At 41.7% G+C, this 16438-nt stretch overlaps 2 protein-coding genes across 3 annotated transcripts in view; both read left to right on the top strand.

Moving 5' to 3' along the window:
• The first annotated feature begins 682 nt into the window (after positions 1 to 682).
• Positions 683 to 4825, top strand: st8sia3 (ST8 alpha-N-acetyl-neuraminide alpha-2,8-sialyltransferase 3). Its single transcript, XM_084693816.1, has 4 exons — positions 683 to 1104; positions 2360 to 2482; positions 2718 to 3275; positions 4541 to 4825. The coding sequence occupies exons 1-4, from the start codon at positions 941 to 943 to the stop codon at positions 4821 to 4823; spliced, it is 1128 nt and encodes a 375-aa protein (XP_084549942.1). The 5' UTR covers positions 683 to 940; the 3' UTR covers positions 4824 to 4825.
• A 9692-nt stretch (positions 4826 to 14517) lies between these two features.
• Positions 14518 to 16438, top strand: part of onecut2 (one cut homeobox 2) — an 11022-nt gene continuing 9101 nt past the window's right edge. The window contains exon 1 of one of the 2 annotated variants that reach the window (XM_084693325.1): positions 14518 to 15784. In XM_084693325.1, coding sequence (XP_084549451.1) covers positions 14662 to 15784 — 1123 coding nt within the window. In that variant the 5' untranslated portion in view covers positions 14518 to 14661. Of the gene's footprint in view, positions 15795 to 16438 lie in introns of both variants that reach the window. The other variant, XM_084693326.1, reaches the window with a different exon arrangement.

The raw sequence follows: 16438 nt of genomic DNA, 5'->3' as shown, positions 1-16438 counted from the left end.
GAAATGTCACTGGCCATTTCAGACTGAGTATAAAGGGCCACTTTGTTGTATCGTGTCTGTCTCCAGAATCAGCTAAGATGCTTTAAAGATGAAGCCCAGAGGAATATGTACTGCCTCTCCACTCTAAGCATTTCAAGGGGGTGAGAAATGGAGATGGGCTCGTGTGAAACAACTTGTTTGTTAGATGACACGTTTGTGTGTGTGCGCGCGGTGTGTGTTTATGATGGGGGAGAGCACAAAAAGCAACACAGGCACCAAGTGACTACTGGTCAACTTAATGCTTTCTGCATTGAGCAACCAGACATTTGTGAGCATTGGAGCTATAGCTAGCAATAAACATAACAACGTTCACATAATAATAGGACAACTTAGGTCATGTAAAGGTTACATTGCATGTCTCTGAGATGCCAGGTTGTAAACTCTGTGAGTGTACAGAATCCCTGAAATACTGTGCCAGTGTTAAACACCAAAACAACGCTATAAAGCTGGAGGCTTATATGCACAACATGTCATCTATTCCCGGCTTGCAGAAAAAAAAAAAAAAAAAACGTAAACCCTTTCGAGACAAAAAGGCTCCACCTCAACACCGGATGTTTATTTATTTGATTTCGTCGATAGGTGAGGTCTCCTTTAAGCATCCGATGGAGTTAATTAATTAGATTCGAAATGCGTGCATCTTGCCGTGGCATGATTCCAATCGCATCCGTCTTGTCGGTGGGGATACGGAATGGCCGGAGCTGCGGGGAGAGATATTGAGAATCCACGCGATCAGAAACAAACCATACTAGCCATTTCAGCCACAGCCGGTCGCTTCTCTGCTTATGAAATGTGATATGTGATGCCAACGGACACCCTCCTCCTAAACATGTCGCCTCCTCTGATGAATGCATAGCCTTTCTTGTCGTCTCACCACAGCCGGGAATGTCAACAGCACGGCAAGATGGTCCGCATAGCGAGCGCGCTGGGTCTGATAATGTTCAGTGTTGCTTTGCTCATATTGTCACTGATAAGCTACGTGTCAATAAAAAAAGATTTTCTCTTCACGACCCCCAAATATGCAAATTCGGGGGGACCACGGATGTACATGTTCCATGCAGGATTTAGGTAAGTTTTTGCTGTTGTAGATTGTATCTTTGAACATGCATTTTTGAAATGTAGCCTAGACCATATTGTGTTTTATGACGTATTTCCGACATAATAGTTAAAATAGTGTTTCTCAATGGACTGAGGGTGATATTGTGCGCCACAAATCAAAGGCCTTCACTTGTACAGAAGCCTACACATTTGAAAGCTCTGTCGATATCTTCAATCGTACATCAGGGTTATAAGTCTCATTAAATTAGTAAGCTAGCCTACTATTGTCCATTTTTGAATTGGGTTGTAGGCAAGAACACTGCGTTTTCAGGGTTGTTTTCATTGGTATCCTAGCACTGCTGTGTGAATATCGAGCCCACCCTATGAAAAGAGGGCATCATTTAATCCCCGACATGAAAACAAGCAGAGCGCATGTTCTGACTTGTGCTCTCTCCGAGGCCATATGCTGAGGTCGTGAACGCGCCGCTCTGACGCCATGGTCACTGACTGCTCGAGGGAGCTGTCCTTGGTTCTGATTTACACGATTGCTAGATTCATTTCCTCCCTGTAATCATTCCCTCTTTGTTGCTGCAGCCAAGGTTATGTGGAGGGAGCCATTTTGCGGAGCGTATTATCTGGCCAGTTCCTAACCAATGCCTCCATCTGTTATTAACTGTTTTGCTTTCTGGGCCAGATATTAGACTAACAATCAAGGTTTTGTCTACACATGAAGAAGGGTGAAAACAACTGAATATTAATAACTTTTTAAAAGTTTTTTTAAATATTTAATATTTGTAATTAATCATAAACATGATCACCATCGTCCCCACAGAAATACAAAAATCATGGAAACATTTGAAATGGCAACAGCCCAGATCAAAGCCTCTTGCTCCTTTCCAACACTTCCGCCCTGACAGGGAAGTTGTAACAAACCATGGCTTGAGCAGCCGGTTCTCAGTGTGGTCTGAAGAGTGCCTGCTGGGTTGGCACTGCCCATAGCTGGCAGCAGTGCCACTGAGTGAGGAATACTGGGTCAAAAACATGTTACTAGCTCTAAACACAGATACAGCCAAGATCTTTGGACTTGGCTAACAAGACCACCCTTGGACCAAAGAGCTGTCCTGTTGGTCTAAGGGTAGATACCAGGATCGCCAAGGGCAACCTGGGTTCAGACACCTTCTAGAACCATTAGATGTTGTTGTTGTTGTTGTTAGAAATGTTATTCCAGGGACAACACTGAATTCTTAACCTGATCCCTAACCTTAACCTCACTGTCTTCCCTCAGGTCTCAGTTGGCCATGAAGTACCTGGACCCTGCCTTCACCCCTCTGACTAACGCCTTGAACGAGGGCCTCCAGGAGAACGCCTCCAAGTGGCGCTACAACCGATCCGCCTTTGTGGAGCAGAGGTGAGGGACCGCAGGGTCAATGAAGCGCTATGACACCATGACTCACTGTAGAAGAACATAGGATTCTAGTCATGTGCTGTATGTGGAGAGAACATGGACGATCCTTGCAGAAATCGAATGAAGGGTGTAATATCCTCCAAATGGTAAGAAGTGACGACGCCTCTGGCAGAGGGAACTAACGGTGCGTGATTGGAAACAACCGTTTTGCCTTTTAACTTCCCTCTTTGCCTTCCAGGAAGGAGATTTCTCAGTACATCGACGTGGCGCACAACTTCACCCTGACCCGCGGTGGCGTGCGCGTGGGCCAGCTGATGCACTACGACTACTCCAGCCACAAGTACGTGTTCTCCATCGGGGAGAACTTCAAGTCCCTGCTTCCCGAGGCCTCGCCCGTCATCAACAAACACTACAACGTGTGCGCCGTCGTGGGCAACAGCGGCATCCTCACGGGCAGCCGGTGCGGCGCAGAGATCGAGAAGTTCGACTTTGTCTTCCGCTGCAACTTTGCGCCCACCGAGATCTTCCGCAGGGACGTCGGGCGGAGGACCAACATGACAACCTTTAACCCCAGCATCCTGGAGAAGTACTACAACAACCTTCTGACCATCCAGGACCGGAACAACTTCTTCCTCAGCCTGAAGAAGCTCGACGGCGCGATCCTGTGGATCCCCGCCTTCTTCTTCCACACTTCGGCCACCGTGACGCGCACGCTGGTCGACTTCTTCGTGGAGCACCGGGGGCAGCTGAAGGTGCAGCTGGCGTGGCCTGGCAACATCATGCAGTACGTCAACAAGTGAGTCTTATCGTCTCCCTTTATGTCTGCGTCGACTCATTTAACCAGCATGATAACAACAACAGAAAGAATGATCCAGCAGGTATAATAATAATAATACTTCAAATCTATGCAAGAATTGTCTTGAGAGCCCATATGATTGATCCATACCCCTTCACAGTTCAAATGGGTTGATTTATTTCACATGGGCATCCACAATATCAAACATAATAGACAGCAGATGGACAACAAGGACTCCTGGTTTATCATACTTCCTGTTAGTGACTAGAATAGAACGCTGAAATGACTCCATGGCTGTGTCCAGGTTTTTATTGAGCTGTGTTGTATGGAGAGGGAGAGATTTGGAGGGTGAGACAGGGATTATAAAACGGAGGATATTTGTGAATGGTATGGCGTGGAGACATGTGAAGAGGAGCTTAACTTACTGTTCACTGTTGCCTGCAGAAGGGACTGAATGCACTGTAATCTCCCTCAATCCCATTAAAGCGACCTGCTTGGACAGAATTACTCTATTTAAGAGGCTCAGTCCACCTTAAGACACCTTGAGTGTGTATTGTTAAGAGCGATTTTAGTTTTTATGTCAGTAGATGTGACACAGCTTCAACAGCCAAATTGGTTTTCAACTTGATAGAGATATGAGCCCAGCTAGACAGCCAAAGCCAGGTAATGGACCATTAGACCAAGAAAACACCCTTGTGATCCCAGTGTGACATTTTAGCCTGAAGTCAGGGATACATGATTACAAAAACATGGTTTTAAACTCTTTTACGATTATATAACTCATTTTTTGTATTGTGATACACCAGTAATATAAAAAGGAGCATGTTGTAATTTTGTTATCCTGAAATTTAGATTGAAGGCCCCTAAAGTACATTTCATTATTTTTCCTTACAGGGAATTGAAATACATTTATCACACAGGCTTCAGAAAATGTATACCTTCTGTTTTATAAATTGTATGTATTTCATTTGGATGGACCCTAGTAAAAAGCTATAGATTTCCCCAGAATGATAAGCTAACAAACAAATGTACAAAGTACGAAACCACCTGTAAAGAGATGAGTTCATAAAACAAAATATAGTACACAGACACCTAATGCTTTTTTATAATTCCCTGTGGAAATCATTTACGTGAAGGACCATGAAGAAATGGAGCTTTCAATAGTGGCTGTAAATAAACAACACAAACACAACTCTGTATTGCTAAATTGTTCAAACACCTCGGGTGTGTTCTCATAAGGTCTTTCTCCGTGTCTGCATGTCCAGATACTGGAAGACCAAGCAGCTGTCCCCCAAACGCCTGAGCACAGGCATCCTCATGTACACCCTGGCGTCGTCGATGTGCGACGAGATCCACCTGTACGGCTTCTGGCCCTTCGGCTGGGACCCCAACACGGGCAAGGAGCTGCCCTACCACTACTACGACAAGAAAGGCACCAAGTTCACCACCAAGTGGCAGGAGTCCCACCAGCTGCCCGCCGAATTCAAGCTCCTCTACAAGATGCACACGGAGGGCCTCCTGAAGCTGACGCTGTCGCACTGTGCCTGAGACGCTCCGTTTATGAGTGTGGGGGAGGGGGGGGGGGGTTTGAAGGAGTTGGATGCATCTGCCCAGCCCAGCCCGCAGTGCCAGGCCCCCTCTTGCTTCTTAGCCATTGGGATCCCAATATCCTGGGAGGGGGTTCGTGGCTGTGACCATTAGCTGGCTATATTGCTGCCTCTCTCGCGCTTTTTAACCTGCTACAGCACAACTGCAGCGATGATATTCAGTTAGATGTCCATCTATAAGTGAACTTGCAGTTTTTTACTCTTAACAGAGCTTTGGGCTGTAGAGGTTTTTATTCCCTGTCTTAGTGGGTTGGAGCCGGCTGGTTGTCTGTAGTGATGAGAAAAGGGTATTGGGCTCCATTGGTTTTTCTCAGGAGATTTCAGTTGGTGTGGGTTTTCATATTCTTGAAATACAATATCAGTAAATATTTCAAATATCATTCAACAAGCACAAGAAAAACAACAGGTCACCTTAAAGATACCTACAGTAGCTGTGGGACCAAATGGCATGCGAGTAGAAATTCAGTTGGACATGACTAAGTATGCAGATGGTAAATGCAGTGTATGAATGAATTCTCATGTACTTGAAAGGGACAGAAAGGATGATGAGAGAGAGAGTTCATGAATTTGTGGTTCCCATACTCAGATGGTAGGAGGACAATAAGAAGTTAAACAGACCTTTCAGCCATATCTTCCAGCAGCTTGGCAGATTTATTCCTGGATCTTTGCTCTCAATTATATGCATAACCGACCATCCGAGAGGACAAATATTTGAGTCCAGATGTTTTCTTTCTATTCAGAGAAAGTAAGGCAGTCTGTTGCCGTCGTCTCCCTCCTTTTAGAATTGAATTACTTCCTATATCTCAAAGCCTGTGTATGTGTGTGCGACTTGCGTGCTTCACATCGAATAACCTACGTTGTAAAAGTCTAGAGTCCATGTGTGTATGTGCGTGTATGTTACATAGGGGTCTTAGCTCATCGGTGTGTGTGCTCTTGCAATGCAGTGTGCTGTCTCATTAGTACATGTGACAATGCCCTCAGGGATGGTGCAGGGGCAGTCTAGAAGGAGCGTTCAACCAGCTGTGCTGTATGTAAATCAAGTCCGACTTTGGGAACATGGAGCTATCCATTATGGTGCCAGCCATGGCACTTGTCAAAGGTTTAGGATTTGGTCATGTACCGTAAGTGAAATTCGGGTGAAATTCAAGTCAGCCGTTTCAGATTTCACATCAAGGCAGGTAGGCTATGAAAGAAATATACTATTTTTGTAATCAAGCTGATTTCAAAAAGCTATTTTTCTTGTCCTGTTTCAGAGTTGAAGTGTTGTTTGGATGTCCTTGTTACACTTTGTTTCTTCATGAATTTCTAATTTAGAACTTCTGATTTTAGTAAGCATATTCAGATATCCTACCTGTATAGTCATACATATCTATTTATGTATTCTATACTTGAATATATTGTTCTCATCTTGATTTAAGGATAACTAACACAGAAATGATGCCAAAAATACAAAATACATCATTTGACTACATTGGATGATTGTTAGTGGCGTTTCCTTACAACTCAATGTCAATTTTCAAAGCACATTTTATCTTATGTATCACAAGTTTTGAATTGAATGTTACTGTCCTGTCTATTGATTTGCATTGTGACTTCCTGGATTCTGCAGTGTCCGAGGCTCTCTGACATAGTAGAAAGCTCATGCTAAGAATACATATTATCAACATACAATATATATAATTCCTGAGCCACATAGAGCTTTTTAAAAAACAGTTTAGAATGGTTAATTACATGTGCATTTGCTAGCATACTGTATGTGGCAAATGGTAAGTGGTAACTGTTACCGCCATACTTAGTCAACCAAAGAGTATAGATTCATTGCAGAACAACCATCAATCCATCCAGCCTAAAAAAAAATAGGCCCACGTAACAGAAACAGAAATTCCGACATTTTAATCGTTGAAATGCCAGATGTAAACCTGCTAACGCCAGATTGGCGTGACAGTAGTGTGGTGCTGTTCCGCTCCCTACTGTCCCTGCAAATACAGTTTAATACACTGAGCCACTGTTAAGATGACTAAGCCCGGTCGTTTCTGTGGGAATCGAGAAGAAAAGGAGGAATCTCATGCCGCGCCGGAAGAGTCCGAGTCTAGCGGCTTAGTGAAAGGAGAGAAGTGATTTCAACTCGGGCAGGGGGTCCAGTACACTGGAGTAGCCTCCGTATTGATAAGAGTGGCACATGTGTATATTCAAACCCCCGCTCAACACCGAGTATAAGCAAGATCTTTTGGGTGTTTTTTTATTTTTATTCACTAGCCAGTTCCCCTCTGACTCCCCTCTCCACATGGCTTCAGTCGACTCTAACACCCACAATCATTAAAGCCTGCTTCATTGACCTGCCTCCAGAATCAATCCTTTTATATTCCCTCTGTCTTCCAGCCCTTGACTAAAGATGTTTTAGTTTAGCCCTACAGACTCAGAAGCTCCCCCAGTTGTGGACTATTTTCTTTTTGTGTTCCGTCGTTGGCTGCAATGACTCTTATTCTCCCGGCTGGCTGAAAACCAAAAGGTTCAGACAGCAGAATATACCTATGTATCACGTCTAGTACACTGGACATCACTGAAACCCTTGGTCAAATGGAGTGTATTGAAATGGCATTTTCAAATAATTATTTTCCCTTTATCAGACTATTTCATGCAACATTTGATTTTGCACCAGGAACTTAGAACAAGCCTATGAGGATTCATTGATTGTAGAATTATTTGTACTGTTTATCTGTAGTATCACACTTTTACCCTATTGTTCTTTTGTCCTGTAAAATGACATATATTCAAGTCTGAGTTCCCCTTTTGTGATTATTTCAGTATCAGATTTTAATTTGTTCATTGTTTATGAAATATCAAATGTGTTGTACAAGTTTATGTTTGCATCTTTGTGTTAGATGTTTGGGAATTATACGTCTAAAGTGTTGATGGTGTCAGTCAGAAGTACATGGTCTGTTAATGTCTAATTCCTTGAATGTTGAGGTTCAAACTAATGACCGACCATGATCTGAATGCCGGTTTTCTGAATGTGACGTTCTAATAGTTGTGGAGAACATATCCTCACATTTGCCCTCCCATAAAGTCTTGTGAATGTAAATGCACTTTCTGATTCCTTTACTGTATACCAGGAGTCCTCTGGTGCAGAGATTTGTGTCAAATAAATTTCAGGTTTATCATTTAAGTCCACTGTCTTTAATCTGTTTCATTTCGTTGGATCTATTTACATACATTCAGAACAGATCCTGAAAGCACACAGCTGTGTTTTTCATTAACACATCCACTCACAAACCTGTAGGTTTGACAACCTAAACAACAACGTGTACACGTAAAATGACTGACCTATTCACATGAAATCACCTTTGGCCTTTAACTCCCTCAGGGATTTGGGAGGGGCACATGCATAATATGGCCCGACTGTTCAGCTCCTGAAATGCAGCATCCTTGTCCACCATTTTGTTTGTCCTTTTACTTCTAATCACAAAACAATTATTAAAACAATTTAGATTCATTTATGACGGAATATGTTTATAGCTACAATATGGTAGCCTATATTCTTTCAACTGGAAAAGAAACCACTAAATTTCCTGTCCCCTCACTTGTTTTGTCATAACTGTATCATGCTGTACATTAACATTAACAGTACATAAAATACTGTTGCAGTATCAAGTCCAAATGTTGGAACATTCATTCATCAGTAACTGTTCAAATCCTTGAATCACTTCCATCATGACCTAACGGTGTCCCTGGCTTGTGGTGTGCAGCCAAATGAGACTTCCTCTTGCATTGCCAGCTCGAGATGATTCGTGAGGATTTGCTGCTGAAGCCTGGCCAGTGCTGATCCAGGTCTACTCTAGCGACTTCAACATTTCTCACATCAACTGATGATAATACTTGTTGCCTCCTATTAATCTTTTTTGGTATCATTCGGATCAATGGTTTGGTTTTCCTCTCCTCAAATGGACCTACTGTATAACAGAAACCAAATAAAGCTGCATTATCCCATTTAGGTTGTCCTGCAGAGGAAGACCTTATGTATTATGCAAACACAGTGAGGTGGATGTAGTAATTACAGGGACTCTGCCAACGTGTTCATTTAAAACCTGAGAAACTTCATTTCGGTCTCAACCCTGACAGCACAATTAACTAAAGGGGATACACTGTTTTTTTTCTCCTTCCCTGTGCATAATGTAAACAGAAATTATGCAAAGCAGACTGGCCAATCAATAAAGCCTGCTGAGGATGAGAAAGGAGTCGTGAAGAAAGTGCAACCTTCCACGTAGAGTGAGAGAAATATGAATAGGGATGGGTCACTATTGTGTGTTTTCAACTGTAAAATCAGACTCAGTCTGTCACTCACTCTGTAAGAAACAGACAAACAACCAGGTTCAATGTAAGGTTTCGCCACCTTTAATGCTTACACATAAGGTTGCTGACCAGATAACAGCAATTTTTGTCTAATGGGGTTGTTTATATACTCACAGAGGGTCACATACTGCAACTCAACAGTAGAAAATAAATACATAGGATCTCCACAAATTGCATTATGGTGCCAAATTCCATGTTTTTGCATCAAACATATGATAAGCATTGTAGGCAAATGTAAAGCATGTCGAGCACATCCACCTCAACCAAAATGGGTTATTATTAATACTGTTTTCAAACGGATCAGGCAATAGTGATGACAAAAGGCTAAGATGTTGATATTGTATTTATTTCTTATGATCCTGTAAATTTTCATATTTATCACTGTTCAGATTTACAAATGTATAGAATTGTCTCCATAAAGTTTCATAACCTTCTTTCTTGAACTGTGCTGTATATAACATCCCATTTCATGATGATTTCATACATTTTGAAATGACAATTACGCAAAGAAGTCAGAAGTAAACAACATTTGAGTGTGGGACACTAGCCTATGACTATTTCCTGAATATGACTTGATTTGTATGACTGTACCTCAATCTTTGGGACCTCTGACAAATCTTATGCCAAATGTATTTCATGATTCTCATTGATGTAGTAGCTGTTGCTGTCTTTTTTACCTATCTGTGGCATAAAGGTAATGTAGTCACTTTCCAGTATGCTGCTGGTCAGCTGCATGTGCGGTGGTCTCTCTCTCAGTGATAGTGGGGGTGAAAGGCCAAGGATCAAAGGGCACAAGAAATGAAGAACGGTGTTTTTATGTCCATGCTGAGAATCATGAAACGAAAGTGGGACATTGAAATTGAGAAGCCTACCTGGAATAGATGATTAAATTGTAAACGGAAAGATTACTTTAACAGTTTTGTTTGTTATGAGTACACACAAGCAAGGTAAAGATAAACCAACCTTCACAAGAGCGAATATTCATAACAAAGAAGCATCAACTCAGGCTAAAATGGCTGCTTTCTCATGTAGATTTACAGTTTGTCGGGAAAGGCTGCGAATAATCAATATAGCCTAGTGCTCGGTAAAAAAAGAATGTTCAAATCTCAAACGATTGTTTATTCTAGATCCATGGTAATACTTCCATTAACCTCCTGCTATTAATTATTGTTATTATTATTATGACGGGAATATTATGACGAAAAATAGGAATGATGAAGTATTCAAATTCAATAAAAAAAATTTATTGTATTTTTTTCAACAAAATTACTGATGTCAAGTGAATATAGGCTGACATGGATGTTTGTTTGTTTTAATGCAGAGCTGAATTTCGATCCTCGTATTTAATCATAATTTGTTATAAACCATCGTTTGTTATAAACAAACAAAAAAACGACAAAAGTAAGTAAGCTATGCAAGCGTCAAAGGTCAGATGGCTCGAGCCAAGGCATGACCTCTGATCCTGGGTGACCCCTATTATTCTGCTCTAATGTCACGAGCTTGTAAAGCAGAATGGCCTTCAAAGCATCAAAAGCCTCCGAAAGTGACTATAGTGGACAGAAATGTAAAATATCGCTATGTTCAATATTTAACTGCTACTCTCTTCATGCTAAAACTTGGCGTAAACCCGCAGTATTGCAGAGGAAAACTAAACGTTTATTTGATGCCTTTGAAAACTAATAGATAATTTATTTTGGGTTCTTTGGTGACATGTTTTCCTCTTACATTTATTTATTCTGAAATTTATTATAAGACAGGCATGATTTATTGTTAAAGAGGAACCAACACTGACTGTTGCTGTCTTTGATCAATACATTAAATGTTATGATTAAAATACCGCAAACACGTAGCCTACATTAAATAATCATGGTGAGTTGATGGGACAAGCCTTTTCCCTCCGTGTTAATAATTACGACTGTATGTGTTGTTGGTCTTTGCACTTTACAAATAGACTCCCTGCCTTTATTATAAGTTGTGTGAATTGATAAAAATGTTGATAAAAAGGACTTCAAAGTTGAAGTCCATAATAAATTGACCAGAGCTCTTTTAGAAATAGACACATTAGGTTTCAAATCAATTTGAATTGAAGGCTGAATTGACTTTTGGCAAACTTCCACGTTCTTCATTGTCAAATCCTTTTAAAACATTCTTTAAAACTTTTCTACAATTCAATGGCTGTCAACTTTTTCCTTAATGATTCGCGTTGAAGCCTTCCATGCGTTCCTTTGTCGAAACAATCTCATTCTAATTAAGAAAACAAGGAGCCATTTATTTTAAAACCTGGATCTCTGTAAATTCCAAAATTTTGATCAATGCAAATTTAAAATGTAGCCTACATAAAAGGCTTATCTATTTTGAGCACTGATCAGGAAAACATTTTATGCTCCAATCTAAACAGGCTTCAAGCATATCATCAGAAAGTTTGAAAGTTTGAAAAATGAGAGAAGTGTGTGTGTGTGTGTGTGTGTGTGTGTGTGTGTGTGTGTGTGTGTGTGTGTGTGTGTGTAGTGTAGAAGTGAGGGCTGGGGAGCATCATGGCCAGTTGGATGATCCAATAATTTCAATAATGAAATGAATGATAATATTAGAAGGCTAATACTACCAATAATAATTAGGTACTGTTGATATTGTGATTCTGTTCATACATACATTTTGAAAATCGTGCACTACCATAGATAGCCTATACATGGTAGGCTGCATAATGTTTATCACATATATCTTATGATCAATAGGCCTACAATTGTTTTGCCTACACACAGGCAAAACAACTACAATTCTTCTAACATTATCACAATAGGTCTCCTCATATTGAGACTAAATTATATTATACAACTCAAAGTATCCACTGAGGTATCAACTATAACAATGTTAATTTGACAAATCATATTACCTGCGTGCAGCCACATGTAGATGTTAAAAAAAAAGTAGCTGCATGTGTATTCGCCTGCTTCCTGTCAAACGTTAGCAACATGCAAGCTGACTCGAGCCCGGCCCACCGCGTTCACAGAGAGCTTACCTGCTTTGAAACATATCCTTAAGCGGTTCATTACGTTTTAAAACCATGAATGCGACAGGCTACAATATAATTTATAACAGAGGGATTTCGAATACTTACCAAACGCTCCAAAATACAGAATATAGCCCAAATCTGCTAGGTCATGGAGATCGCGGTGTAGGGACAGATGCAAAGCAAAGCGCAAACTGATTGCCAGTAACGGTATAGATTAGCATGGGGTCTGCAGCACAATGATTCTAATCAATAACCCTGCACTTACATAGCAGATGGCTCGAGAGAAGACAGCAATGAAAGAAGAAAAGGAAGAAAAAAATTCCCAATCGACCCAGAGTTATTCAGGCCTGTCGTCAGACATTAGCTTTTCTTTTCATTAGAACTATACCACAGAGAAACTTTTCTGATTGGTATGTTGTTGCATGCTATTCTTTGTTTAAAGCAGAAAATAACGTTAGCTATAGAGAAACAGGTTAAAAGTCTGATGGTAGAATGAATCACATGAATACACGTGATGTCCATCTAGCAACAATTGTCCTGTGACAGATTTAAATATCTTTCTGCCCTGCACACACCGTCCTTGCTTGCCTTTATAGGCTATCTCACAAGAGTTTAACTCCAAATCTAATCCTCTTCATCGGAGAAAAAAAATACTAGGCTAATAGACATTTCTTTTCTATTTGAATTATCCTTCGGGTTTACTTTATGAAATATGAAAGGCTATGCACTGTTAAAACAGTAACGTATTCAGGTACTTAATTCCAACCGATTTGTAAATTGATATGCCAACATAGCTCCGTTTCAAATAGTTCCTGTCATAGGAAAATATATTACTGTAAAAGTATTTAATACTATGAGTACCTCTATAAATACTTAGGAACGTAGGAGTTGTAGCCTTCTTATTGGATTAAGATAAGACAAAAAGAAACATAATTGGTCACATTTGGTTTAAACAGCTTTAGGTAACAGATTTCTGGGATGCCGGTTGCTTTTGGAGGCTATTTTGTTCGGAGGTTGCGCAGATGTTGCTTTTGTTTAAAGACACTGTAATTAAGGACGAAGGGACAGAAGTCTGAAAAGCGTGACCTATTTTTCTTTTGATCAGCTGTCAAAGGAGGAGCGGGGGGTCTCTTATAGCAAGGGCCTCTTCCAAAACTTTCAGCTGGCAGCAGAAGAGACCACAAATTGGGATGAACAGTATATTGTAGCCTACCTGCGAGGCTTCATCGTTGCTTGCGTGGCATTGACGACACAATTACCATGATGGGGGCTACAAGTTTAAAGTCTGATTTCCTCAAATACTATTTGTTTTACGATTGGACTCACTGCCCACTAAAACTCGATCTTTGTATGCACCAAAACAAGGGGTGGTGTTGGTGGGGGGGTGATTAATGGTAAACAAATCAAACTATTACAACAAACAGGCTTGTAAGTGTGTGTGTGTGTGTGTGTGTGTGTGTGTGTATGTGTGTGTAAGAGAGAGAGAGACAGAGAGAGAGAGAGAGAGAGAGAGAGAGAGAGAGAGAGAGAGAGAGAGAGAGAGAGAGAGAGAGAGAGAGAGAGAGAGAAAGAGGGAGAGGGGAGCGATATATAGTAGCCGAAACAGAGAGAAAGATGGGGCATGTGATTTGATAACAGTCATGTTAACATGAAGGGGGGGGGGGGGGGGGGGTTCGTTCGTGCATGAGAATAGTCTGTGAAGTGAGAAAAAAGAGATAAAGAGAGGGAAAATAGAGACAGAGAAACACAGAGAGAAAAATGTATATCTCTTCCAAATATAATTTAGACCTAAATGTCATTAAATTAACTGGTTAGACAGCGTATCTATATAATAAAATGGCTCTATGAAATGTTTAGTTGTACAACATATTATGTATTTGGTTGGACAGTGAATACCATATATAATAATTTATAATCCAATAATAATTGGAGTTATACAACCGTAAATGCAACAAAAACCTAAGTTTCTGGATAGTAAAGGGTTACAAAGAGTTAAGAAGAGATACAGAGTTTCTGACATAGGCTACACTCCAGATGCAAGAGATGCGTATAAATCTCAACCAAACATTTAAACTCATGGGTTCTCGAACCAGTAAACACGGTTAAGGATACCAGCCAATCAATCCCGATCCTCCCAGCTAAAGAGCAAACGTGAGTGGTCAGATCGAACGCTCGTGACAGAGTAGTCCACGCCCCTGCCAGTGAGTTAGGGTGACCGTTCAGCAAGCCCACCCTGGACAGCTCCAGCTGCCTAAACAGAATACGTAGGAGGAGGAGAGGGCTCGGACATGGGGAGAATCAGCACTGGCCCGTCTGATAGAGATCGGTAAATTTTTTTATAAAAAAAAACCCGAGAGGCCTTAGAAAACCAAAGGAAATACCCACCCGGCACAAAACATTAAATAGATCAATGGACTGAATGAAGACTGCCTATAACGCCTATCGATGCCTGGCCAAGGATCTGGATGCTTACGCCATGAACCCAGAGATGACAATGGACAGCATTGGCAATCTGCATGGCGGAGTAAGCCATGACCAGGATTTGATGAACAGTCATAGCCCCCATCACAATCGGAACACAGGGGCTTCTTTGCGGATACATCAGGATTTGGCTGCGGCATCGTCGCGTTCCGCGATGGTGTCCAGCATGGCAACGATTCTGGATGGAGCCGGGGAGTACCGACCAGAATTGTCTCTCCCGCTCCATCACGCAATGAGCATGCCGTGCGATACATCCCCACCCGGGATGGGCATGAGCGGCACATACACCACTTTAACTCCACTTCAACCCTTACCCCCCATCTCAACAGTTTCGGACAAATTTCACCATCCGCACCACCATCACCACCATCACCACCATCAACGTCTCTCTGGGAACGTAAGCGGGAGTTTTACGCTGATGCGGGACGAAAGAGGGTTACCAGCAATGAACAACCTCTACAACCCCTATCATAAGGACATGACCGGGATGGGTCAAAGTTTATCCCCCCTGGCCAGCAGCCCCCTTGGCAATGGTTTGGGCTCCATTCATAACACCCAGCAGAGCCTCCACAACTATGGCACACATGGGCATGACAAGATGCTTAGTTCCAACTTTGATGCCCACACTGCCATGCTGGCCAGAGGGGATCAACACCTCTCTCGAGGCCTCGGTGGCCCCACGGCAGGTATGATGCCACATTTAAACGGGATGCACCACACTGGACACCCGGGCCACCCTCAATCCCACGGGCCTGTGTTGGCTTCCAACCGAGAAAGACCGCCCTCCTCCTCTGGAACACAAGGTAACAACTCGGGGCAGCTTGAAGAGATCAACACCAAAGAAGTGGCACAAAGAATCACGGCAGAATTGAAGCGGTATAGCATCCCACAGGCTATATTCGCTCAGAGGGTGCTGTGTCGTTCGCAAGGTACCCTTTCTGACCTTTTAAGGAACCCCAAACCGTGGAGTAAACTTAAATCTGGACGGGAGACCTTTAGGAGGATGTGGAAATGGCTGCAGGAACCCGAGTTTCAGAGGATGTCGGCCCTACGGCTTGCAGGTAAGACAAGGTATCTTCAATAAAAAATACTCCTCTGCTGGTTGCATCTGCTCGTATACCCTCCACGAAAACAGAGTTCATTAGCCTACATCACACGCTCGGATCGAGATGAGTGAAATTTATTTCGAATTACAGTAGTATCATTATTGATCAATAATTACGATCAATATCAATGACAAGGTCAAAGGATTTTCCTCTCCAACCCATTTCATTATTCCGTAGTAACATATGTTATTATTATTTGTGCACAACTGCCTATTTTAAATCAATTTCAATCGGAACACTCTTTTAGTAAAGAGCAAGTTGTTGTTGCTAAAATGTCCAGTGCGGTTATGTATTTTCACTTTTTTAAACATGTGTAATGCCTTTTTTTTATGATTGAAAGAGCATGGCTCCTCTGTTTGATCCGCGTCTGAAATAGTTCACGAACATAGCATTATTGTTTTTCAGTGGATGTTATTATTAGGTTTCAGAAACAAATGAATGAAACGTGGCTGGTTAGGCTACAACACAGTAGAATGAGGAAGTCTATTGGATGCGAGACTTGTAGCCGCGTGTGGGTCGAATGTGATAAAAATAAACACTTTGGCTGCATAGAATTCGGGGTCGTTGTTGTGATGAGCATGAACATTTCAAAGCATGAGATGCATTGAA

This window comes from Hypomesus nipponensis, chromosome 27, assembly GCF_054491055.1.
Source record: "Hypomesus nipponensis isolate SF chromosome 27, ASM5449105v1, whole genome shotgun sequence".
In the NCBI taxonomy this organism is placed as follows: domain Eukaryota; kingdom Metazoa; phylum Chordata; class Actinopteri; order Osmeriformes; family Osmeridae; genus Hypomesus; species Hypomesus nipponensis.
This window is presented reverse-complemented; position numbering and strand designations above follow the sequence as displayed.

Coding starts and splice junctions, on each gene's coding strand:
- st8sia3 (XM_084693816.1), top strand. CDS start 941: ATGGTCCGCATAGCGAGCGCGCTGGGTCTGATAATGTTCAGTGTTGCT. Junction 2,483..2,717: donor TCCGCCTTTGTGGAGCAGAG/GTGAGGGACCGC, acceptor TTTGCCTTCCAG/GAAGGAGATTTCTCAGTACA. Junction 3,276..4,540: donor ATCATGCAGTACGTCAACAA/GTGAGTCTTATC, acceptor CTGCATGTCCAG/ATACTGGAAGACCAAGCAGC.